We start from the raw sequence: 26986 nt of genomic DNA, 5'->3' as shown, positions 1-26986 counted from the left end.
GCTGCAGCTGTAACACACCACCCACACCTCCCTTTGCTCACATCCACTGTTTGTTCTCCATAAACGTTCAGCAAACACCAATGAATGTCAGTGGGTGCCATTTTTTCCTGCGTGCAGGAATTCAGTGACACACCTTTGCTTCATACACATTTCCATGTCAGATGCCATTCTGTCAGAGTGCCCCTCTGCTGCCAGCTGTCACACAGCAACAACATGGAATGGGATACTGCAGGAAGGTTCCACCTCTAACAACAAACCACCAACACCCACCTCTGATGGTGTGGGACAGGATAATGAAATAGGCTGCATTACTTTTGGAGCAGCCTTCATATTTGCTGAAACTACACACAACTTTCACAAGTCTCGCCTACTGGATATGACTCAAACAACTTACAAAGTGCTCCATTTAGCAATTAATTTGCATATTTTATTGCAAAAAAAAAAAAATAATAAAAAATAAACAGAGACTGTTCATTGCTCTAATCCTAATTTGAAAATTCCAAATACTAGCAACAAAAAGCCCTGCTCTTTGTCCATCAGCTTAGATATACACTACTTGTTATGGCTTGTCCATTTATACTGTTGACTTCATTCACTAATAAAAGTGTGGAACTCTAAAGAAACAGAGCAACACAATAAAGCAACCCAACTCCACGTAAATTTAAACTAAGTTTAGATGCTCTGATACTTTTTCTTTTAGCAGTTACCCGGGTGCAGCTTCAAATAATTAACATGTTTCACACATTCCATTCAGGCAAATACTTAGTATACACAAAAATATTCCTGTGACTATGGTGATGGTGTTACACTTCTGACAGCTAGCTACTGAGTGTCTGACAGAGCTACACAGAATCAAGCGCATTGAAACACCCAAAGCTGGTCACCTAGTGTTGATACTACAGTATCATAGTACAGGATACTATGTTCCTCAGCAGGAAACGTTCTGAGAAGTTTGAACACCAAAGCGACCTGGCAATTGCAATTCCATTCTTCTAGTTTCAGTAAATCACATGAAAACCAGCTCCAGGAAAGCTTTCAGCATATGACAGAGGTAATTAAAAATACTTCCAGGACAAAAAAACAGAGAACTGCCAACTCATGCTAAATATACAGAGAGGGAGGAGACTGCACCAATACTGCACAGCCACGCTCCCGAAAACTGAGCATCCAACTGCAAGCCAAGCACAAACATGTGAATGGGACTGTGGATGGAAGCTCGACAAGTCTCGGTATCAATCACAGCCTGTAGGTGCGCAAGAAAATGCATCCTACTTTTATTAGAGCAAGACCCTTCACAAAGCTGAGATCACTAATCCTGCACACAGCCAGCCCTCACACACTGCAAGAATCCTGAGAAAAATGGGGAAAAAAATAAAAATAAAAAAAATTCCCCTCATTTTCCCCTCACATTCACTCTCAAAAGCTGTGGGTAACACAAGCAATTGAAAAAAAGTACCATAAGGAGAATGTCAAAGCCAATTTTAACATGTATTTTTGTGCCACAAAGCTTCCTGAAAATTGAACATGCACAGCATTACATGGAGACCAGCTTCAGCTGCACATAAAGCTTCTAAAAGTTTAATCAATTTAAAGCAATTAGTGGATATGTATGACTGGCTTAGATATGGCTTATTTTGGTTAACCTGAAATGGTTTAATAGTTTCACCATTAGTAAGAGTACAGTCTGCATCAGGTGACTTAAAATCAAACTTACGTTGAAGCTTGTGCTACACTTCCTACATCGTGCTAAGAAAACAGCAGTTCAGTTCTAACAAATGCCTTTTGTTCTCTGATACCAGCATTTAGGGGTATTCAAAGTGACAAAATCTAGTTATTCATAATGGAAATATTGCAGGATTCCCTCCATGTTACAGCACTGTTTTGATACAGCACATACTCAGCAGCAAGCACCCAACGTTTTATGACAACATCCTAATTAGGAGCTGGGAATGTTTGGCCATGTGACTTGAATGCCTGAAACTCAGTCATAAGAATTGAAGCCATTTATAGCCCGTACTACTCATTTATAATTTCTGATACCACAAACAAATTAGCCTTCCCAATCCCTCAAACTGAACCAAACTGACCTGAAAAACGCAGTGTGCAGCACTCTGCACACACAGCCCTTACAGCAACAGTACAGGCCTCTGAGCCCCACATCCTGACAATCACAGAATCATAGAATTACCCAGGTTGGAAAAGACCTTGAAGATCATCAAGTCCCTCTCAATGACCAAAATCACCTCCCAATGACCAGCAGTCACCTGCAGCCAGCAAGCGACAGGCCCAAAAACACCACAGAGAAAACACATTTTCCTCATGTTTTCTGCTAAAAATAAAATTACATCTACTCATCTGCTTTTAAAAGTAGTGCACACATGCAAGTCCTAGAAAGGCTTGGGTTGGAAGGGACCTTGGAGTATCATCTTGTTCCAACCTTGTGCTGTGGGCAGAGAAGCATGGAAGTCCAATGATAACCTTCCTTTACAGTAAATATATCGTTTTGTTTTTTGTTTTTAGTTTAAATGAGCACATTTGTAGCGAATTCTTATAAGACAGCATCTAAACACTGTGCAAGAAACATACACATTCACACAGCACTCCAGTTTTCCAAATAAATCACTTCAGGTTTCCTTTGTCTATTTCTATCAAAAACTTAAAGAAACAGAGAGAGCTTTCCAAAGCACAAGACCCAGATCTCCATTTCTTATTGTACCATTTCATCTGTGAACTGCTGACAACACGTGCATTATATAATTAAGAATTTCCCTCCATACTCAGTTCTGGTGAGGACACAACTCAAGCACCGTGTTCAGTTTTGGGCCCCTCACTACAAGAACATGTTCAGGCCCTGGAGTGTGACCAGTGAAGGGCAATGAAGCTGGTGAGGGGTTTGGAGCACAAGTGTTATGAGGAACAGCTGAGGGAACCAGGATTGTTCAGTCTGGAGGCGGCTGACAGGAGATCTTATTGCTGTCTAAGCCGACGGGTTGTGGTGATGTGGGGGTTGGAATGCTCTCCTGTGTAACTAGCAATAGCACTAGAGGAAATGGCCTCAAGTTGAGCCAGGTGAGGTTCAGGTTGGATATTAAGAATAAACTTCTCCTCAGAGTGGCAAAGCATTCCAACAGGCTGCCCAAGGCATCCAAGGATTGTGCAGATGTAGCACTGACAGACATAGTAGGGATGAGCTGCTGGATGATCTCAGTGGTCTTTTCCACCCTTAATGAATCTACGATCCTACAATGCTTTGGATGTATTTCACATCAGTGCTTTAGGAAACATAATATTCCACTACATCGGTGACCAAACCAGCAAAAAAGAAAGTAAAATAGTTTACATGGCATTACCTAGAAGGCCAAGGAAAAACCAAAAGCCTGATGACAGTTCTTCCAGAGTTCAATGTAGAACTCTCTGTATTTATGGATTCTTCTCCGTTGTATTTTGTCACTGTCCACTCAGTGCAATTTAACATCTCTTCCTTTCCATGTCCACTTTTTCACCATGTTAAAACACACTCAGATCATGCTAAAGATCTTCCAAAACACTGCAGTAACAATTCCGAACAATAACCCATTCCAAAAAGATAGACAGAGGCTTCATAAGGCAGACAGACAAGGGGAAACTTTGAGCAGATGTCACCTGCCTTGAATTTGCTGGCAGCATTTGCAAAGGTACGAAGAACACAGAAATACGTATGTATGGGAATGGCACCATCTTCACTGGTTTAACACAACTGCTTACTGCCCAACTGAGCCATTGCCAATGAAACAGTTCAAAGATTAAAAACCTGAAATTCATGGCATAAACTTTATTTCAGCGGAGAGAACAGAATATAAATGCGTGGTTTATTCTCTTTTCATCTGAAAAGCTGACTTTTTACACTAACTTGAATATTACTTTTGCCCAAGATGAAAACAAGCCACATATTTGTTTCCTATTCATCTCCTACACCAGAACTCACACACCAAAACCTAGCAGGCTCGTATACCGAGGGAGCACATGGTGGATCCTTTCATAGAATTTTAATACTTCACCCAAAACAAAACTGGAGAGTCGTAATTAAACAACTGCAAACAAAACATGAGGCCAGGCTGCAGCTCTGCTTTATTTCCTCGCAGAGCACACTCTGTGAAGTCAGCACTCTCCAAACACTAAGAATAACCATTATTTATGCAGAACCAGATGGATCTACGAGATTTTTCTTTTTTTTTTTTTTTTTTTTTTGTCTCGACAAATATTTGCTGTGACGTTTCCCCCACCCGTCAGCAGAGACGCACGGTAAAATCCTACGCACCGAGGAGCAGAGCAGCAGCACCGGGTTGTGGGCTTACGAGAACGGCGGCTGCGATGTTTCAGACCCATTCCACAAGGGATTCGGGTTGTCCGAGCTCCGAAGGAAGGCTCGGCAACAATCCCAATTCATCCCTTAACGTTTATCTCCGCGTTTTCCCCACGGAAGCGCCCCCACAGCCCTGACTACACAGACGGAGTAAGTGACAAACGGCGTCACACGCAGGGCCGCCCGCTGCCCGCCGTCCCTCCGGACACGCCGGTACAAAGGCAGCAGGCGGATGGAGGCGCGTATTGTCCGGAACGAGGACGGACATTGGAGCCGGGGCCGCCGCCTGGGGTCTCCCGTACGGCCCCACCTGGCAGCCCCCGAGAAGGAGCTCGGCACGGCTCGGTACAGCACAGCACGGCTCGGCTCGGCCCGGCCCGCTCTCCAGGCCCGACCACCGTCCCCGGGGCAGCCCCGCAGCCCAGCCCGCCGCGGCAGCCCACACCCCGCCCGCCTCCCACCGTAGCCGTGCTCTCCCACCCGCTTCGCCGCGGTAACGCTTGTCGGCGCTGCCCTACCCAGAAGCTCTCCACGAAGTACGCCATCATCATCCCGCCGTCGCCGCCCCGGCCCCAGCTCGCCCGGCCCGGCCCCAACCGCCGAGACGCGACGGAGGAAGCAGCCGCCGCCGCCACGCGCCGCCCTTCCCGTCACGGCGCTCCGCCTCCCTCCACACGGCGGCTCCGCCCAACGCGCGGCCGGATGGGCCGTCAGCGGCCGGGACGGGTACGGTGCGTAGCGTGCGCATGTGTAGAAGGCGGTGCTGGATAAGGGTCGGGCTGAGTAACGTGAGGCGTGGAGGGCGGTGTTTCTCAGAGAGATCCATAGCAGGGTGCTGACTGCAGGACCTAATGCTGACACTGAAAGCACATAAAAGCTTTGCAAAAATATTGCTTACAGCTCTTATCTCTTCCCTAGGTTTACAGTGGTTGCCACAGAAGGATGCTGGCTTGGTTAGCTGCTGTCCCGGTACAATTGTTTCTTTGTTCCTATAGCCTAATGGGAGTGGACAGAAAGGAATGCTATTCTGATAGCTGTGACTATATGTGTTTCAGAATAAAACAAATATCCCCACTGCGTGCCAGCACAAGCTCTCATGGAAGATTCAAGTAATTTCCTGGATTAATATTATAAATGCAGGGATAGGGAGGTGATTGTCCCTCTCTACTTGGCTCTTGTGAGGCCCCATCTGGAGTACTGTGTCCAGGTGTGGAGCCCTCAGTACCAGAAAGACATGGAGATTTTGGAAAGGGTCCAGAGGAGGGCCACAAAGATGATCAGGGGGCTGGAGCACCTCCCCTATGAGGACAGGCTGAGGGAGTTGGGTTTGTTCAGTCTGGAGAAGAGAAGGTTGCGGGGTGACCTCATTGCAGCCTTTCAATACCTGAAGGGAACTTACTCCCAGGAGGGGAGTAAACTCTTTGAAAGGGCTGATAATAGCAGGACACGGGGAAATGGTTTTAAGTTAAAAGAGGGAAGATTTAGGTTGGATGTTAGGGGGAAGTTCTTCACTAGGAGAGTGGTTAGGCCCTGGAACAGGCTGCCCAGGGAGGTTGTGGATGCCCCGTCCTTGGAGGTGTTCAAGACCAGGTTGGACGGGGCCCTGGGCAACCTGATCTAGTAAATGTGCATGTTTGGTGGCCCTGCCAGGCAGGGGGGTTGGAACTACATGATCCTTGAGGTCCCTTCCAACCCGGGTCATTCTGTGATTCTGTAATGCATTTATACTTCAGAGTATAAAAAGCACTTTCTCTCTCATCTATGTCATCTACATAAACTTGGAGTACCATAACCATGTGCCTCACAGTAGAAGCATGAAGAGGCAAGCAGATTTCTTGGCTACAAGGCAGCCCACGATGGGGATGGATCACTAGACTGAGGCCAATGGGATGAAGTTCAGCAAGACCAAGTGCCAGGTCCCACACTCTGGGCGCAGCAAAGCCCAGCAATGCTGCAGGCTTGAGGCAGAACGACTGGGAGACTGTGCTGAAAAATGCACCTGGGGGTGTTGGTTGATGCTCGGCAGAACACGAGTCAGCAGCATGCCCAGGTGGCCAAGAGGGCCAATCGCATCCTGAATTGTATCAAAAATAGTGTTGCCAGCAGAAGCAGAGAAGTGTTCATCCCTCTGCACTCAGTGAGGCCGCACCTCGAGTACTATGTTCAGTTTTGTGCCCCTCACTACAAGACATGGAGGCCTTGGAGCATGTCCAGAGAAGGGCAACACACTATATTAACTAAGACTTACTGGAAGAACTTTCAAGTTGCAATACCAAAGGTACAGTGCATCTAGACTACAGATTTGAATGTAACTGAAAAACAAAAGTTAGGTATTGCATTCTACCATGGAAGCTAAGCTAATTTGCTTTGTGTTTTAACCATTTGAAAATCAATTATGAATTCCAACCAGAATAACCACACACCGTTATTGGGTATACCCCTTTTTTACCACTCTAGCAGAGAACAACAGACAAGGAAAGAGGAAGAAAGTGAATTGCTAGGAGTCTCATGGATCATTTAACTGTGGTAAGAATTAAGTTATGCTGTGGGGCTTTAAAATCAGCAGGACTGTATTCTAGCCACACAGTTGTACCTGCCTGGCTGCAGACACTACCTGGAAGCTTAATAATTCACTCGCTTATGACCTAACTGCTGGAGACTTATTGCAGCCTGGGTTTTTTGTTTTTTTTTTTTTGTTTGTTTGTTTTTAGTACAAAAACTGCAATGAAATGAGCAATCACAGGTGAGATAATGGCACAGATTCCACTTCTGGGCAGAGTGGATATTTCTATTATTTCTGAACTTAAGAAGAGTTGTGCATGCACAGCTGTAGATAATCACATTTATTACGACAAGAAATCAGCTGAATATTAGTTTGTTTTTTCCAGCTTCTGGTAAAGGCTCTTTCAAACCTAATAATGACTTTTTGTACTCTGTTGAACCATTCGCTAGCAAGTTTCAGCTGTACTGCTTTCAGCATCCCTGGAATAATGTATTCCATTAGGCTGCATCATCTGACTCACCGTATACTTGAAAGTGCACCTCTATTGATTTAGTCACCATGCTTGATCACATCCCATTCATTATTTCAATTACTTGAATTAAGAACCCAACAGCATTGTTTTAGAGTGAATCACTGAGTACCAATACTCCACCTTTATTAGTCTTCTGCTTGCATTACCAAAATCTTGTTTCATCAAATCAGCTAAGTCTGATGGAAGCATTACAGTTCAGAGGCTGTACATTTCATTTTGAATCTCTCCAGAAAGTCTTCAGCCCTGAATGAAAAATTCCAATTGATTTATAATATATTGAAGAGATGCATTACTACAGACTCACGGTACCAAGTTTTCCCATCTACACTCTCTGCAGTGTGGGGCAATAACATGATGAACTATTATGCTGTGATACTGTGATATTGCATGCATATTTTTAAGCACTTACCTGGAAAATATGTTAATCAATGAACTTGAAGCAGCTTGTGATCCAATGAAAAATGACCTAAATGAAAAAAAGACTTTATCGTTTAAATGATTTGAATTAAACGTAAAGCAAATAAATCTGAAGTACTTCCTGGAGCAAGTTCTGTGTAACCTCACTTCATACCAAAACACACTACTGTACCTACACATAAGCAAGCTGTGACCTTCAACTCAAAGATCTTTTCCAATCTGATTATGAAATACACAGAAATAGAAAAGATAACCCACGATAGAAAGCCCAAAGCTCTACTAATATTACACATTATATTAGTGTACTTAGTGCTGCATAGTGGAATTTGGGCCTTTTTTAAATTAAACCAAGTATAGCTCATAGTTATTACTGTACTAACAAAACAGGAAATGTAAAGTCTCAGGGATGAGTTTCATGAAATGCAGTAAATAAAAGAATGACAAAATATTAACCTGGGCTGATTTTTTTTTGCTGTTTAGTAAGAAGTCATTGAGAATACTGTGAAAGAGGTAAAAATAAACAAGAACAGGTACTGAAGTAGGGCTGCATGCTAAAAATCTGAGCAGCAGTAGTGGGCAGCATAGGCTGTAAACAGGTTGTGTTTAGGAGGAAGTCATACCGTGTGAACATTTAACCCTTGATTTTTGTGCAGCATCCATAGACAGACATCTCAGCACCTACTAATGGAAGGTACCAACTTGAGCAGCTGGAAAACAGACTTGAACTTCATAGTGTCCTTAAACCGCTGATTAAAAAGCCTAAATGTTTATAAGTACATGCAGATACCCATTAATGATAATTTACAGGGCCTCCTGACTCCACACACATTGCATAACATCCTGTTGTCATTTTTAAAATTAAGATTATGAAGGGTTTTTTTGGTGTGTTTGCTTAAGAGCATCTGTGAGATGCCTACAGCTCTTAATTAGACAAAGCTGTGAGTTATACCAGTGACCATTTACTCACTTCTGGCCTCTTCAGATCTCACCACACCCCTTCTAAATACTACCATTTCACAGACTGAGGAACACAGCTGAATGAATGCTTGCAGAAAGTGAGAGCTGAGGCCCAGGGTTTCAGCTTTTATATGCTTTTCACTCAATACAACAATTTTAATGTATAAAGCCTTCAAAAGTCAAAAGAACTGGAATAAGTAAAATGAACACTGGCTATTTCTCCCTCTGGAAGAGTCCTGGAGAAAGCAATACGGCTTTCCTGTGTTAAGGTATGTAAAGATTCAAAGAAACACCTGAATTCTTATTTAGTCAGGTAGTTCATCTGCTCTTCCAAAGAACTTCTGACACTGTAAGTTGTATAGTGTCAGAATTATTTTGGATTATTTTGGGATTATTTTGGATACAGACCCAAAATGTTTATCTCAGCAAGCGCATTCCATAATGAAAATGACCAGAAATATGAAAAATGAGTCCATTTTTCTTTTCAGATATCTTATGGCCTTATTCTGAGTTTTGAAGCTGAGAATCCTTCAGTTTCATTATCTGAAAGCCACAGGATCATCTAAAAAAGCCAATGTGAATGCAACTCCAAAAAGTATCTTGACTAAACTCTGAATTAAGTTTGTTTAGCATATGGGACATTCCTTAACAATCATTTCAAGGTAAAAAGGCTAACTCAATGTCATTGCTTCTCGTTGTGTACAGTAATGTAATTGGCATCTGCAGTAAGTTCTGAGGGAGCAGATGGGAACATTGAACAGCTAAGTAAATTGAGCTTAATGACAGTATTAGTGCAATAGCTACACATTCAAGTTAACATGTTTGCTGGAAGCAAAGGGGAAGGCTGATTTCCCAGGTATGTTCAGTAGTGAAAATTTATGACTGTAAGAGGGGGAAAGAGGAAAAAGTGAAAAAGATTGTCAACTTAGCACTTTCATATTTCAATTCTGGAAATGAAACGTGTCAAAGAAGATTTGAAATACATTTTTTGTACCTGAAGCTCCAAAACAGAACATCAGAATGTTCACTTTCACAATTCTAATGTAAGCTTAGCAAAAACAAAATCCAACCAACCAAAAAGCAAACAAAACCCCCTCAAGGCTGTGTGATTCCAAAGCGAATCCTTGAATGTTATCACTTATGCACACTAAAGTAAGCACAAAGCATAATTATATGTGTTTTCCTTAAAGTAGACTGAGAAGTGAAAAAAGTGTCAAGTCTACCAACATACATATCAGTATCTGAGCATCTTTTGGAAGGTTTTGGAAGTATATATTGCTCAATTTATGTAGAATAAGGGCAAAATACTCTGGAAGAAATGGGCTTTACATATTAGTAGCTTAAAGAAGCAGCATGCTTCATTCTGAGTCATGCTGGGATAAATGATAACATCCATTCTGTGAACATGAGAAAATATTTTATGAATGAAATATTCCTACTGAAAGGCTTTGTTTTACACTTAAAAAAGAGGAACAGATGTTGAAAAGAAAATCCTTTGCACTGTTGCAATCTGACTGCAGTCATTTCTTCTATTCAAGCTGCTAGTACTTACTCTGCTCATCTCTTGTATTTGTAAAGAAGTAGTCATTAAGCCCAGACTCAAAATTAGAGGCTACAGCCAAACATCAGGCTCTGAGTTGATAGAGCTGAATACTTAGTGCATGTACCTTCATGCAAAGCAGGGTTCTACCAGAGGTACCCCATAAGAAAAGGAGAAGAGGGGCTATTTGAAAGGGAACACTCCTCTGTCCCACCCACTCAATAAAGTAATAAGTGCATCAAGTTCTTACAGCTGGGAGAAATTCACCTCTCTAATGAACTGGACACTAACACTGCTGTTAATAGGTATTCCACTGCTTTATTCTCTCTTTGGAGGCAGAAACCTAGATGTTAAATGGAGTTTGAATAGAAATTAATTGCTACATATTCCGCTGTTTGTTTTTGATGTTGAGGCAACATACTTTATTGAATTTAATCATTACACTATCAAAGCTGGCAGTGCTAACCATGCATAATCAAGTTGTCAATATGTGAAGTGTGAAATATTGCCATGAGTTGTTAAAATCAACTTGTATGGATTTTGCCCCACTAAGTATCACTGCAAGGTTTGGTTGAAAGACTTTATTAACTTTTATTAATTTTATTTTTTATTTTAATACTTTTTTTTTTTTTTTTTTTTTTTGTATTTTTGTTCAGATTATTGATAACAAGGAGTCATTAAACCTGTTCTGTCCCCCACTCCCTGAGCAAATAAAAGTGAATTCCCCATGTAATTTCTCAGTAGAAAAGCAGCTAACTCATATGACCCAAAAGATACTAATTCAAGCAGGGAAACCTCGTATGTCTGCACTGATCTGTCCCTAGGCAGCGTGAAGCATTTAAACTGAGCTGACTGAAACTTACTGAAAAGACTGGATAAAGTGAAAATCCAACTAATTGAAGAACACGTTTCAGAACTGACACATCTCAACCATTAATGGCCCAGGAAATATAAAACGAAACACAGAACTTTCATTTTTCATTAAAAATTGGAATGCAAGATCTATATTTAAACAACTTTATTAACATAGTCAAGCAGTGATTAACATTCACATCTATTATATCACATCATACAAACGTAAATACAAAATTACTACAGTACAATATATATTCTCTGCATGATCCAAAATATTTGGTGGCCCCAAAAACTCTTTAAAATTCAGCAGCTTATCAAAAATTTAAACCATATTCTATTCAAAATGAAGTTTTGTTAGCACAGAGGCAGACTTCAAGAAAGATCACTCAATTTAGTACAGTTTGAGAAGTTGCAGGATATGTTTGAAGGAAACATTCCAACATTGTGGCTGATACAGAAACATCAGATTTAAAGCTTTCAAGCAAAACATACAACCTAAGTTGTCAGCAGAAAGATCCAGTCATCTTTCACTTTAAACTGTTCATGTACTGCATCCAATTTAAGATTTTGGAAGTGTTTAGCAAGTCAGACAGCATACAACATACCTACCTATCTATTCCCATGAAAAAAGATATTATTACACTAAAGACTTCACCAGCCAAATATACCTAGTCATACTAATATTTTTAAATATCCCCATAAAAATCACCCAGGCCTTCTCTGTTTTGTTTCTCACCTAACGTAAGTAAAGAGATACCTAAGGTGAAAGTAGCACAATAGAATTGATTATAGAAAAAAGGATACTATAAGTGCTGAATTCTTAGAGATGTGGATTTGGCTTACTTAAAAAGTATACTGTAACACCACAAAGGGATACATATTTTATAGAGCCATTTTAACTTCCCTCACATACATACATTCAAGTGAGTAAGCATCCTTATTATTTTAACAGAATATACTCCGTAAGGCAAGCAACGAGAGTACTCACCTCAGAGTTTCCCCATATAAAATAATCTAAAACTGGCTTGCTCCAACCATAAGTGCAAAGAACAAGCATCAGTGACAGACAAAAAACAGCTTCTATTGGAGAAGAACACCTACTAGTCTGATGGATGCAAGTCATCTGGAGAATGCATAGGTGAGTGCAATACACAGCTACTGATCAAGCTTCATTTACTCAAGATGAGGTTACTGGAAATATTTATGTAATATATAACAAATACGTATGATTACATCAGCATCTATGTGAGATAACTGCAAGACTTCTTATTTTTCTTACTTTTTAATTTACGGCAGTCATTTCACTGCTGAGCTTAACCTTTATCTGAGATAAAAAGTTACTCTTCAGACCCTATATAGAAGCTTTATGCATCTATTATCCCCATGAAAGTACTGAAGCAATTAGTGTTAAGTCGCAACTTCTTTCCTTGACAAAAATCTGAAACAAAAGATTTCCAATACAATGTTGCATTTAAAGCATTTTTTTTTTAAGAAATATTTCAGTTGTTTGAATATGGATGCATTCTCCTCAAGGGAAGAATGTTTTTGCACCTTTATCTGTTAATACATTCAATATGAATAAAATAGGTGAAGCAAAAGTCATTATTGTCCCACAGTAGAAGGTTAATTTAGAGTAAGTTTAAGACAGAGAAGCTGCCTACCATGAAATACATGAACTGATATAATTAAGACACATTTTTATAAGCATGTGTTCTGAACAAAAAGGGTACAAGAGTATTCACCTGAGATAAAGCTAGTATTTGAGTGTTCCTAAGTAGCAATGAGTTTCGCTTGAGGAAAGCCACTTGAAGTTTTAAAATATACATTTTACTATTATACAATATATGCAGTTTAAGTAATTAAGATTGATGCTAACATAAAAGTCCTAACAAAACAAAACAAAACCATCAAAAAAAAAAATCACAGTGTGTATCAATATTGTTAGTTACAAAATTTATGCTACTTCGTAACTTTAAAAAGTTATGACTATAAATTTTAAACCCATTCTCCTAGAAGTGTATCTTCTGAGTACAAGCATTAACGAGCAATAAACTAAAGCATAAGAATCAGCTCATTACAATTTAACTATATACATATTCACCGATTTAGAAAATAATCAAGCTTTGGAAAAAAAATTACAAAATCGATTATTTTTGCTTGCACTGGTTGAAATAACAAACTATTATAATCTTTTCTTCCTAAATGAAAAGAGCAGTTTCCTGAACGTGTACTGAAACAAATTTAGAATCCAACTTCACTTAATAATAATTTAATATCAATTTAGAACTGCCAAAAAGATGCATTTATAAGGATTTTAAATATACTTTCTGTTACCAACTTAGGTTGATCAGCAGCTTTTGTTCATTCTCAGAATCCTTCAAAAAAGGGAAACTCAAAACAGGAGAAAGGCATATATAAAAACAGTAAACACTGACCTCCTGAGGTTTCTACAACAAAAATATTCAAGTAGAAAATCTACACCATTACTTAGCAGCGGCTATTTCTGTAGTTTAGCACACTAACAGCACTTTATTCAGTGTGTAAGGAGCAAATGAAGTAAGCCGTGCTTTTAGCATGCCAAGAGGCAGAAAACACTGGAATGTAACAAAGACAAACTCACAATTCTACCAGTATAAACATTCAGTCAACATTCAAGAACTGTCAAGACTACACCACAAGAATTAAGATGCTTTTTATATATCCCATGATGCCATGATGGAATTGTAACTGTTAATGCAGATTTGGAACTTTTCTTACCTCCCATTATACCTTACATGGCTTCTGCGAATTTCTGCACTATATTATGCATAAGGAATATGGTTTATTTGCTTTAAACATACCATGAGAGAACTGACTGATACAAAAGACTACTTTGCCAGTAATGTTAATTTCTGCCTTATTTTAATTACTTTACTTGCTGTTCTGCCAGATCAGCTCACATCTGTACAAATACCTATTAAAATATGCATGTACAAAAGTGGTATTCTAAATGAATCTGAGATGATGTGGTTTTACTTGGTTAAAGGGGCTTTCTGAAATTTAGGAAGTTTAACTAAACTCAGATTCTAGTAGTAATGCTATATATTGCTTAGTTGTTTTTTTATTTTATGAAATTTTTAATGCCATTTCTCTGAAATTCGTACCTAATGCTTAAACACTCAAAATTAAAGCAAGCTTGGGTCTAAAATAATATCCCATCTTGCTAAATTATTCTCCTAGAATTGGGTTTTTAATTGTTTTCAGTGACTAAAGCTACTTCTAATTTACTTCAGTTATTAGTTCAGAAGCAATTTAGTATTTGCTACCGAAGCAAAGTGATTTGAAAGCAATTTAATCACATGCAATTTTGCAAAAAAAAAAATACTACGTGCTAGCATCACTGACTGTACTTCATACAGTACATGTCCAAACTATTCTTTAAGCATGAAAAGAACAAAGTGTGGGGGAGGAGGGGGTGGAGGTGCATGTAAAATGTTCATGCTATCATGCATTAAAAAAAATTTCCTCTTTAAACATAATTTTTTAAGTTCACACTCACACAGCCCAAGCTTCAGTGCAATAGCTAAATCATTCAGCACTCAGAGAATAGAACCATGCAAAGGAGAGCAATTTTGTAAAAAAAAAAAAAAACACCAAAAAAACAAAAATTGAAACCGAAACAAAACCTGTTATCCAGTATCCATTCTGCAATGCAAAGGTGAGAAACTAAATCTATAAAAAGGCTGTTATGGCTTAATTCTGTTTTGCGGATTAATTATGCAGCACTTGAAAAATGGAAAGGTGTGGCTTCACCTCTGACCAGCAGAGTTAAAAAATCTCTCCATTTTCCTTTATCATCATGGGATACTCTTTAGGCAATCTAAATTAATAAAGACTTGCCACTTTCAGATGGACACAAGATCAAGTGTACCAGTTAGAATTTCACATTCACAGTACATAAGAAAATACACATGGAAGGAAAAGTAAAGGGTTAACTTAACAAGGATTTATTCACAGGAATACATGTAAGTAGAGAAAAAAAACACAACAGAAAAGCTAAACAAATGAAATGAAGAGGATCCAAACCAACTTTCACTCTGTAGCTTTAAACTTGCACCCTTGTGCATTTAACTACATCACAAAGGGCCACCAACATGCGCCGATACAGTGTAGATACCCTGCATTATTACATCCATTAACTTAAACATCTCGTTAAGATCATGCTTTGAACAAAAAGAAAGCATAGAAGATAATATGTTGAGTGGGAATAAACACAAATATAGCAATCATGTCATCAACTTCTACAACTGTCTTTACGTGCCAACTAACATTTATGCAGCCTTTAACAGGTCTTACCATGTAACTCATTTTCAGAGATTCTGATAAATCACTAGTATATAACCATGCAGAAAGCACATCACACTGACAGCACAGAGGCAAGTATTTTGCACAGCTATATCAGCTTTCCACATTGTGCAGGTTACACACAATACAATATCAATCTTATTCTTAACAGATCCTAAAAGGTATTTCAAGGCCTAATTGTTAACTACAGTACTTTATATCTATATTCTTAATAAAAATAAAATCCACAGAATCTTAGAAAAGGAACTTTAAATGCAGGGCTATACTGAATTGGTAAACTGCAACACAAAACTGGCGCAACATAGGTAAATGTATACCAATTTCACTCTATGTGATGCAAGCATGCTACTTTCCCACTAATTTAAATTACTTCTGATCACTATGAGCCATTACGCATGCCTGAACCTTAAACTGCACGTTAAGAATAATGCCTTACTCTAGAAATTAAATCTAATGAAGTACAATAATCAAATCATATCCACTACCTTAAATTCTTTTTAATGTAAAAATTAAGATGTCAACCTCTCCTTTGAAGTGTCCCTCCCTTTACCCCAAAAATGAAAGGAGTGACTCATTTGGCAGCTTGCAGGTTGCTTCATTTTGCCTAAGTTAACCCTAATTAATTGGTGTTTCTCTATCATACACTGCAAGTGCCTGTTCCTAACACAGACACAAGCTGCATTTTAACTGTACTAACTTCATTTGTGTAGTTCTTCATTAACATGCAAATTCCTAGGTATCCCATCAAGCAGGATGAAATAATGTAGAAAATTCTTACTAAAGAAAAAGAAAAAAAGGAAAAAAAAAAAAAAAAGAGAAAAAAAAGAAAAAAAAAAAAAGCCTTTTACTGTTTGTGACCCCCCATTCTTAGGTTTCCTTTATTGTGCGCAAAATAGTTTTCCTCTTTACGTATCCCTATGGTTCAATTATATGGTTCTTATTTTGGTACAAATCCCCACAATATTCCAGAATGTGCTGTTTTGTGAAAAGATTCTTTTTTTTCTTCTTCACATCCAGTGCAGAGTTGTAATAGGAGACAGATTTCCACCCACAAAGGCTCCAGATGTTAAAACATTTCCCAACATCGACTTAATACAGTGACGGCAACACCTCCCTCCCGCCCCTCCCAGTAGGGTTGGGATTGTACTGTATTCCCTACTGGTTCACCCTTCCCCCCAGTAAAGGGTAACATTTTCCCTGGGTGCAGAGGCTCCCTCATAGTCTCCCAGACTGAAGGACCTGTAAAGGAAGAGATAAAGGTATAGTCAAACCTTGCTTTGAAACCTGGATGGCAGACCTGTGCTTAAAATGAGCTTATTTTGCTTTTTTTATATTTTAAAGTAGTAAGTGCCAGCCCAAGCTTAGAAGTTGATTTGTGCCCAGATGTTCCCTTTCTGAGTCTGCTTAAAGAAAGAGTCAGTTTTAAACAAGAAGACTTATTCCTGACAACAACGCATTCTTTTAAGCTTCACTGACATTTCCAATATTGCATCTAAGCTTAGATTAAAGATGAAAGCAGTTGTATATACTTTAAAAAGATTTTGCCCTTTCAGTACAAAATTATGAGGCTGTCCTGATGTTCATTAAGTATTAAACTTATCTTCCACTAACACAACAATTTCACTTTTAGGAAGATTAAACAAGTTAGCCATACTGCCTCTCCAATAGAAATGGAGAGTAATTTGTTTCATTCATACATCAAAACCAAAATGCTCTCATTGGTTGATGTGGTTGAAGTTTGCTTGTTTTTAATCAATTGTTCAGGTGAAACACGCAATTCAAATAGAATGTAATAAAACGAACTTCACCTGCCTTCTTTATTTGGGTAGTATAGTGAATTCTTCACAGCATCACACTACTTTGTACACAGGTTCTTTGCCTACACAGACTGCTCAGAAAGCACACAAAGCAAAGTGGTACAGTACAGTCATTCTAGAATCCACAGTCACTGTTCTTTGATTAAGTTGAGGTATTCTCTGAGAGAATGGTAACCACTCTGAATTGGGACATAAAGTGAAACACTGCAATAATAAACACATCAGCCTTCCCAAAACATCAACCTCTACAAATAGCAGCGCTGCAGATCATTGAAATATCCTCGACTAAGTGCCAAGACCACCTAACATGCACTTAGGAATGTATTGGATTTCACATGGATAAAGTGCCTTAAACTTGTTTTCCTGTTCTAGAGAAATATTCGCCTTATATTACATCTGTTACCCTCTAAACCAGTAGACATGCACAGAGCCTGTGTCTATTAAGCTGTCTGAGAATCATACTCCATTCAGGCTTTTTAAACCTAAACAGATACAGTTACACTTAGTCTTCTAACCTTGATACATGGCCAAGCATACTGTATACTCTTCTATAGAGAAACAATTGCATTTGCTACAGCTACAGTGATTTTGGATCAACATTATCCCTTTTTTTTTTCTCAGAAGAAGGAAATATACCTGATACAGCTTGTCTCAAAATTTTAATCTAGTTCACTAATATTTTTATAAAGCAGAAATAGGAAGAAAGTACGCAATGTGACTATTTTGCAAGGAAGATTCAAGTGTTTACCTCTAATTATGGGACTGCAGCTACAATGCATGAGGTTAAACTCCATAGTAAGCTGCAAGGCGCTCTTTTAAGGGAAGAGGAAACTGGTCTGAGAAACGCCTCCAATTCTCATCCCCAACTTGATTTTTAAACCCATGAAGAATCTAAAAGCAACAAGAGGTAAAAGTAATCACTAAACAGAAGATACAAGATTGTTATTCACAAGCAACACATGCAATAGCCTTCAATCCTCTAGATTGCTCAGTTGTATAGATGAACTGTCCAGTTTACTATATTTCCTTTAACATATAATGCCTCCCTTCAAAGAAAAAAAAAAAAGAACCTGTTAAGTTATGTACAGACTACAGTTACCAATTCAAATCAATATTCATTTATTGAATATCATGACGTGATAGAGCTAGGCCATCCCACAATGCTAAACATTTTGCCAGACTACACATTTTCTGTGTTATGATTACGTTATATACATTTTGTTTGTAGATGTGTTGTAGGTTCTGGAAGAAAAATTGAGCCAGAACTACAGCATTAATTACAGAATTAATGCCTTTTAATTGCTAGCACAAATTAAAAGCAATCCCATGAAAGCTGCATTTTCCCATGGAATCTGTAGGCAGAAGTTGTTAAAATGTTTTACACTTTGAAACTGCAGGGATCTACAGCACTAAAAAAACAGTGTTAAGAGACAAGAGCCTCCCCCCCACACACACCTACTGGCTTCAGTCTGGACCCTTCAATATGGTAACTTATCTGAAAACTATAGAAATTAAATGATTATATGAAAAAGGGCCTTAGGATTTATGCTCTGAAAACAGAAGGTTTAAAGGTAAACATAAGAAAGAACAAAAGCAGGTGCAAAAGTTCTTCCTCACAAGAAAAACACTGCAGAGTCTCAACATTCTTTTAATTTTCTTTTTTAAAAGTCAACTATACCTAATTGTGGAATGGCCTGTCATGAAAACGCTTTTACAGAAAAGGCACTGTCATATTTAAAGCTCATAGTATAGACTTTACTCTCAATACAACATTTTCAAACAGAGCTGTCCTTAAACCAGATGTAACAGTAAAGGCATCACAATGAGTTTAACTATTTTTCTCCATGGAGAAGCCCATCTAAAAACAGGTTTCTCTCCTTACCCAATGCAGCTACCAAAACTACAAGAGATCTCAAAAATGTTTAGGTATGACAAAAAGAACATTTGAAAACTAAAACTATAATAAAATAAATAAATAAAATCAATGATAAAAAATAAATAAAATAAAACTATAATAAAATAAATCTTCCAGTATTGTTTTAGCAGATCTCTTCAGTTAGTCTCTTTAGGCGCCTCGTCTTTAAAAAACAGAGATAAAATTTTAAGGACTATGTGAGAGATCTCAACACTTCAGTGTCTTCCCCATGCTCTTGGTTATTTCCTCTATCAGCTCCAATGCTGATGAACAAAAAAACCACAAAAAAAGACTTCAGGGAACTATGAAAAATTTTTTTTCCATAGTTCCTAAATGGCACAATCTGTTATTCAGTTGACAAAGGGATCCAGTCTAATGAGAAAGAAATTTAAAAAAAAATAAAAAAAATAAAAATCATACTCCATCACTCGGTGAAGGCTTTGTCTCCATTCTTGCAAGGAGAAAGACAAAGGAATACACTGTAAAAAGCCATACACGCCCTCATACAAAGCGGTCAAAACCCACTGTATCTAGTTTGGAGTGTCTGAGAGGAGTTTAACTTAGTGAGGCAAACACTGAGTGCCAACAGAGAAGAAACTGCTTAAAACTGTCATCACAGACAGCATCCTGGACTTTCTTTTAAGATTTTAATATTTGTTATTTCCCTCTGACACTAGAATACTCACAAGGGCACATTTCCTGAAGCCGATGCTCCTTTGTAGCCTCTCAGATTACTAGTCTGCTAGTTTAGGAGGCTGAGTTTTCTGTCTGTGCTCCTCAAAATGGGATGTGAAAATTGCAGTTTCAGTTCTGATGCTGACGCTTTGTATTACTTCAAGAGAAAATGCAATACTGGCCCATGACCCTAATACATTCTGGGAAATACACTCTGTCAGCTTTAAGAGGAATTTCATTAACGTCTGACAAACATCTGTACCAAAACAAAGATGTTTACCGAAGAGGTAAAAGCATCTGTTCAATAAATGGAAATTAGGTGTCTTATTTGTTTATTTTTCCTAACTTAAGATATGGAACAGATAATCTAAGGGCGGTGTTTTGTTTATTTGTTGCTTACTTTACACAAAACAGTCTTCTCTTTTGTTTAATCTCTATTGACAAGCTGTATAGGATATATATCCTATATTCAGTGTACACTGGTTCCCTGGAGATCTGCTCATCCAAGATGGGAGACAAACAGAAGGGGATAGAACTGCAGTAGTTTTTGTTTGCATTCTTCTAGACATTTCTGTTTAATGAAGCGGGCTTCTTCATGGCAAAAGAAAAAATCCTAAACTATACAGATATCACCTTCTAGAGCAAAGATGACTTAAATGTGGTATAAAAAACCCTGTTTTTCAAAATGCAGTAGACTGAAATTATGAAAAGCTCTCCAAGGATGATTATTTTTTAAACTAAAATTTTAAGTGAAATTTTCAACATCATTAAAAATAAGACTGTAGTAAGTTGAACACACTTTAGTAAATACAATTAAAAAAAGCCAACAACCTTCAGATTGTTCTGATGTTTTGTCTGAAAGTTCATGACTTTGCAGAGAAGCTTCACAAACACAAGAAGTACTGACTGAATTACACAGCAAGAAAGAGGATCTCGAACCATAATCAGGATATATTGTCACAGGAGAAACATTACCTTACAGAACATGTCTCGGAGATCATCTTTTGGGCTAATCCACGATGCAACAGCATCACAAAAAAAAATAAAGTCCTGTAAGATTAAACATTCACATAGGTTAGAAACCCTAATTTATATGTCTGGAAGCAATGCTCAACTCATTCTATTAACCATATAAGATTTTTGATCCTAATTAAAAAAACTCATTTCCTAACGCAGGCAATAATGGTAAATTATTCTATGCTTAGGTGTACAGAAATGTAGAGTCGGAGTATCTTTGTCTGACGAGGTTTATTTAATTTGAAAGCTAAAATCATAAACACAACAAAAAAGGGCAAAACAAAACCACAACACTTTTCCTCTCTCACAACACGACTGGCTAACTCTAATTCTTTCAGTTCAATTGTTCAAATTCCAAAACAAACCATTTTACCAACAAAGCAGGAAATAAAACCACGCTCACAGCTTTGTCTCATAAATTTCCAGCTGGAAAAAAAAAAGCAGCTGTATTTCTTCAAGCAGAGCCAGGGTTAATTTTAGGGACACACATGACTTTCAAAACCAAAGCTATATCATAATCCCTGCAACATAGTTCACCTGCTGTTATGCATTACGTTTCTTATTATATTGCTAAGATACCACTCTCCAATAATCAGGTTGGCAGTGCACATGTGTTTTGATAAGAACCAAAGGTAACTACTGCAGAGAAGGAGAGATGGGAAAATGAAAGGAGTTCTTAATTTTCTGCTCTCCTTATGTGCGAAAGAATAAATGGACAGAAAAAAAGAAGGGAAACGGTGAGTATGGAACAAGGCACAAGTGAAATGATCTGAAAAGTTCAGAACAAGAAAAAGAATCAATTCTTGTGTCTCAAAGAGAGGGATTTCAGGCAGAGAAGGAAATTCACCTCTATTTCCTCTCTTACATCGGTATAGCTGAACTTCAGAGCTGTGGAGACTAAAGAGCAAGTAACGCTCTATTCTTGAGACATACAATTATTTTAAAGAGCATCTTCCTGGTCACATTAACTATTCAAGCAATATATCTGATGCTGAAACAGAATCTTCCCTTCACAAGTTTTAAGAATGAAAGGGTAGTTAACATTTTTGTTTTTTTTATTTTTTAAAGCCTAGATTACATCTGAACAATAGGATATGTCAGATCTTGCCTTATATTCTCATACAGATCCTCCACACAATACACTGACAGAAATATTGCAACATTCACAGTGTTAGTCAGAGTTCATTATTTAGATACCCGTTTTAAGTAGACGTAAAAAACTGGTTTTTAACACCTCTTTTCCACCTTTTCACTGAAGAAGAAATCCAGAAGTATTGTGATACATATCACTGTAATGTAAATGCTTTGATCTTCTTGACCTCTAAAATAAAGCCATATCATGTTCCGCACTGTATCAGCATCAATCTAAACTTCTTAATATTCCATATACATTTTCTAATACATTTCATGCAAGTAAATGAAAAAAAAAAAAAAACCAACAGATCTATTCATGCATCTTACTTGGAATACGCCATTGGGGTTGACTGTAATCATGGTACATATCCCACGGAATGCCGAGTCCTTTTCCTCATTGTCTCTTATGTTCCGTAGAGAGGTGCACCTAGTAAGTTAGAAAGAATCTTAGCTAGTTTCATCATGCTTTCATTCAATCTAGTCAGATCTGATGACAGTATTTGATGGAATAAGCCACACGAATAAAATGATTTGAAACGCTATTGTGAACAGTAGAACAGTTACTGCAGTGTTTACTAACATATTCCCATTATCTATCATCTCCAGAACCCTGTTTTCTTGTACCATTTATTAAGTGTGACCTGTATTCCATTAAATACAAAAGAAACACATATCTGAAATACTTATAGTAACTATCATTATTAGAAGCAGAACATATAATACTATCATGGTATGAATTATGTCAGATACCACTTACAGAACAGTTATTATAAATTTTATAGCAGCAGGCAAGCTATTTTATACATAAAACAGGTCTATAAACATAGATTCCTTACAGCATTTCAAGCCTCGGACTGATTTTTTTAAGTAAAGTAATGTGCAGTTTAAATTTTACAGTATTGGCATGCATTGTATTATCATTCTGGTGGATTTTAAAACGCTCTTTCATAGTCAAGCTTTAACACAGCAAGCATGTGACAATCTTATCCCATGCATAAATTAGTCGTTAGCCACAACATAAAGAAATACATGACGGTGCTACTAAAAACTCACAAACCTGATAGGACAAGATTAGTCACATGGTTGGCAATGATTAAGGATTGAGATTTTGTAACCAACTGAAAATATATCTAAAAGTGAGATAGAGAGAAGAAAGAAAGAAAGAGAGTGAAGAAAAATGAATTAAAAAAAAAAAGATTGAATAATACACACCAGGGTCTTATAAACTGCTGTAGCATGGGGGCCACCTCTTGAGGACAAACGTAACCAAGACGACCAATTGTTATTGCTAAGGTAACGCAATCACGGTTATACACCACCAAACGCCAACCAAGACATGAGCAAATGAGGGGGGAGGAGAAAAAATAAAGAAAAAACAACAAATAACTCAGAAACAGAAACCAACAGAATCTGTGTATGATAATAAACATAAGATTTCACCAGTGCTGTTTATTACCACCCCCTAAATAAGAGGCAGCAACATATATGGTATACTTTCCAGGGTAAAAGAAAAATTAAAGAAGTAAATGAGAGAACACCAAAAACACAATTTAGAAACAAAAGGTTTTCTGATGTATGCAGTCATTCTGCCCTCTCCGCTTACTTTATGTTAAATTTACCTATCATGCACTACTGAGATCTTATTAGAGTGAACTATTAGGGATTCTCTTTACAAAAAGGAATTTTCAGCTTCATTATAAAGTATCCTAAACATTTTTTCAATATTTAGAATTCAAGTTTTTAATATGCTTATCTATGACTAACAGTATGTTTAGAAGTGTGTTTGCATGCGAAATAGTGTGACCTGTCTATGAATGTTATATAGATGAAAATTATTTAAGAAAACAAAAAAAAACCCTGTTCTCTTTATACACTTGTAAATAATTTCAAGTGGTTGGTAGAGCAACTAACTGCAAAGTTAATTCTTTAATACCAATTTCTTCCTTTCACGACAGACTTCATCATAACAGTCATATAATTATCTGGTTTCTGATGCTAAGGCATAAATACACATGAAAAGCAAAACTGCTTTTTCATATGATTTGGCAGTCCTTTATGGAGGGACAGACTGAAAAAACATTTTATAACTGTGTTTTAATGGTGTTTGCTCAACTCACAAAAGATTAATCTTTAGAAAAAGGAGAGGGTGGGGAATAATGTATCAGGATTACTAGAAGCAAAATACATGAATAATACTAAAATCCAGCAGATTTATATGAAGCAGAGAAAGGAAACCTATGTTCAAGGGACATACTATGCAACACTCTAATTAAACAGGCATTTGTGAACAGTTTCATGAAACATGCAATAAAGCAGATGATGCTTTCTCCAATAAAAGTTTGGTGTAGGATATACTAGTAGTATGAATTTCAACCATTCCAAGAAAATTGCTGCTCACTTGCAATGCACTATTTCAAAACTCAGGATCTAAAATTTTTAGCAGATCTAACTCATTAAAATGTATTTGAATTGCTTTTCAAATACAAGTTTCAAATTAAAATGCACTTAGGTTTTCACAGCTACAGTTTGTACAAGGAATAGAAACTTCTGTCAAAGAACAAGTTTCTGACACATTCTCCCTTTCAATATTACTACTTTTATTTAACAGTCTCCTGTTTCTATAAACGTGTGCTCATGGCTCATTATGTAGCAAGCTAAAGCAGAAAACAGTAATATTCTTGCACATACTAGTGACATGAAGCACAATATCCCACAACAAACTCATTATAAGTACACCACACTCAACATTTATCTGCAGTTATGCATCCACATTTAAAGTAACTATTAAGAGAATAAAGAAAGTGTCAGTGTTTGGATGCTTCCAAAAATTCCACAACAGTGATAGAAGCAAAAGTTTAAGCACTGGATGCCTCCCAGTTACAGGTATTACACATCCATCAGTGAAGAAGAAAGGGGCTGGGAGTGTGGGGAAAGGAATTTATGCTGACATACAATTTCATGGTCTATTTGAAAACAAGTAGATATTTGCTCAAAAATTATCTTTTCAAAAGGCAGTATCTCTTTTATCTCACAACCATGTAGTTTTCCTTCAAATTCACCTTCCATACTAAACTGAGAATGGCAGGAGAGATGTCGCTGAAGCACAGCTTTTACATTAAGAGAACATTGGAGGAGTAATAAGCACTGAATGTCTGTCGCCAATTTACTTCATTCATGCTAAACATAAAACAAATGTCCATAATTTTCAATCATGTCATGTTGTAATGACTAAGCTAATATTTTCTTACAGGACAATACATTTTCAAACAGACAAGAAAAGGATTCCCAATTAGTAAATGAGAAACCTGTCAGATCATTAACAAAATTCTGTTTGAAGTATGGAAGGTGTTCTTCCTACCAGAACGTGCACTCCATAAATGCAAAAGAAACAAGCCTCAGATGTTCCAGCATGGTTTGGGAACTGTTTCCGGTTTGGAAAGCACAGCTATTGGCCAAAGCATAAAACACGTGTGCCAATTTTAGGCTTGCTTTCAGAATTACTTATTAATCTATTGTAACCAGGTAATAGACGTTGTTCAGCTATGTTAGGGTAAAAATGCCATCACAGATCTAGATTTTGGTGATCTCACAGATAAGAATTTTTTTTAAAAGTTTTGTTTGTTTTAAATTAAAATAATCTATTATTTGTTCTATATGTACCAAACATATTTATTTCAAACACTAGAGATGCATGGTGCACATGCGTTAAGAACTTGCATAAATAAGGCTAATATTAAGCCATAAGAGTTACTGTATATATTTGTGATCTGTAATTCATACATAACATTGGAAGAATACTTAAGAAAATCAAATAGATGACAATTATACTACGTATTAGAGAGTTGAGAAAGCAACAACTTTTAAGCTTGCAGATATACAATAGAAAATTTGATGCAAGACTGAGACTTGTAAGAGCTTTTGCAAAACAGAGTTGTTTCTGCTTTAAAAAGCCAAATACATTGCAACACACTCAGTTCTGGTGTTATACCCCTACATAATTTTAAAAATAACTTTAAAAAAAAACATCTGTAATTCCTTCAGCACAAACGTTCAGTTTTTGGGTACCTGTGTTCTCTAACAATGTCTTTGGTGTGTTGGGTCTGTTAATTATTTCTACAAGCTGGTGCAACACCATTGGAATATAAGGCTGCATCTCTATACCTGAAATAGTCAAAAAGAAATATTTAGAAGAAAATGATTGTTAAACACATAATCTAAGCAGATTTGATACACTGAATTAATTATTAAGGACAAATCTCAACCTTAAATTCAGTTTTAACATGGAAGTATCAGTAAAAACTAAAAACAATCAAACAATATCAAAACAGACTAACCATGCTAAATGCGCAAAGATTCAAAGAAAAGTTATCTTACCCATCTGAATGGAGATTTCTCCAATTGCCCAGGTAGCATTGTTACACACAGAAATGAATTCAGGGTTTAGGTTGGTTCCCAAAATGGGCATGAAATCAGCTAAAAGAAAACAATATTAAAAAAAAGAAGTTTTTTTTTTAAAAAATCACATAAGCCTACTTAAATACCTGGAAAAATATTATACATGTATTAATGAGTGCTGCATTTCTGCTATATATCAGATAAACCTGGATTTTAGAATCCAATTAGATCAATAAATGTTTTCAAACTGCGACTCTAAAATACTCCTAATAGGCTTTATGCAACTCTATAAAACCTTTTTCTCTCCTTCCCTAACTGGAGTAGAGGGAAAAAAGCGAAAGCAACTCAATAACAAGCACTTGTAGCTTTATAACATGGTTGAACAATCCTTGAATCACTTAGATATCTACATATTCAAGTGTGCTAACAACAAAAGAAGAACCCAGAAGGCAATCACATCTATTATTATAAAATCTGCCACTTGAACATTACATTCCCAAGCCTATCAAATAATACATTTGGCAAAGTATATATCAAGAACAT

The 26986-nt window shown here is 37.4% G+C and overlaps 2 protein-coding genes across 6 annotated transcripts in view; both read right to left on the bottom strand.

Moving 5' to 3' along the window:
* FCHO2 (FCH and mu domain containing endocytic adaptor 2) overlaps positions 1-4994 on the bottom strand; it is a 77628-nt gene extending 72634 nt beyond the window's left edge. For all 5 annotated transcript variants that reach the window (XM_015848831.3, XM_015848833.3, XM_015848832.3 and 2 more), the window contains exon 1: positions 4861-4994. In XM_015848831.3, the coding sequence (XP_015704317.2) occupies positions 4861-4893 (33 nt within the window). In that variant the 5' untranslated portion in view covers positions 4894-4994. The remainder of the gene's footprint in view (positions 1-4860) is intronic.
* Positions 4995-11294: 6300 nt separating this feature from the next.
* Positions 11295-26986, bottom strand: part of TNPO1 (transportin 1) — a 55724-nt gene continuing 40032 nt past the window's right edge. The window contains exons 19-25 of the mRNA XM_015848836.3: positions 26423-26521; positions 26114-26209; positions 23261-23336; positions 22376-22475; positions 20873-20947; positions 18056-18198; positions 11295-16729 (exon numbers count right to left, since the gene is read on the bottom strand). Coding sequence (XP_015704322.2) covers positions 18091-18198; positions 20873-20947; positions 22376-22475; positions 23261-23336; positions 26114-26209; positions 26423-26521 — 554 coding nt within the window. The 3' untranslated portion in view covers positions 11295-16729; positions 18056-18090. The remainder of the gene's footprint in view (positions 16730-18055; positions 18199-20872; positions 20948-22375; positions 22476-23260; positions 23337-26113; positions 26210-26422; positions 26522-26986) is intronic.

The sequence above is a fragment of the Coturnix japonica genome, chromosome Z, assembly GCF_054131305.1.
Source record: "Coturnix japonica strain WE chromosome Z, WE-NBRP24, whole genome shotgun sequence".
Classification (NCBI taxonomy): domain Eukaryota; kingdom Metazoa; phylum Chordata; class Aves; order Galliformes; family Phasianidae; genus Coturnix; species Coturnix japonica.
This window is presented reverse-complemented; position numbering and strand designations above follow the sequence as displayed.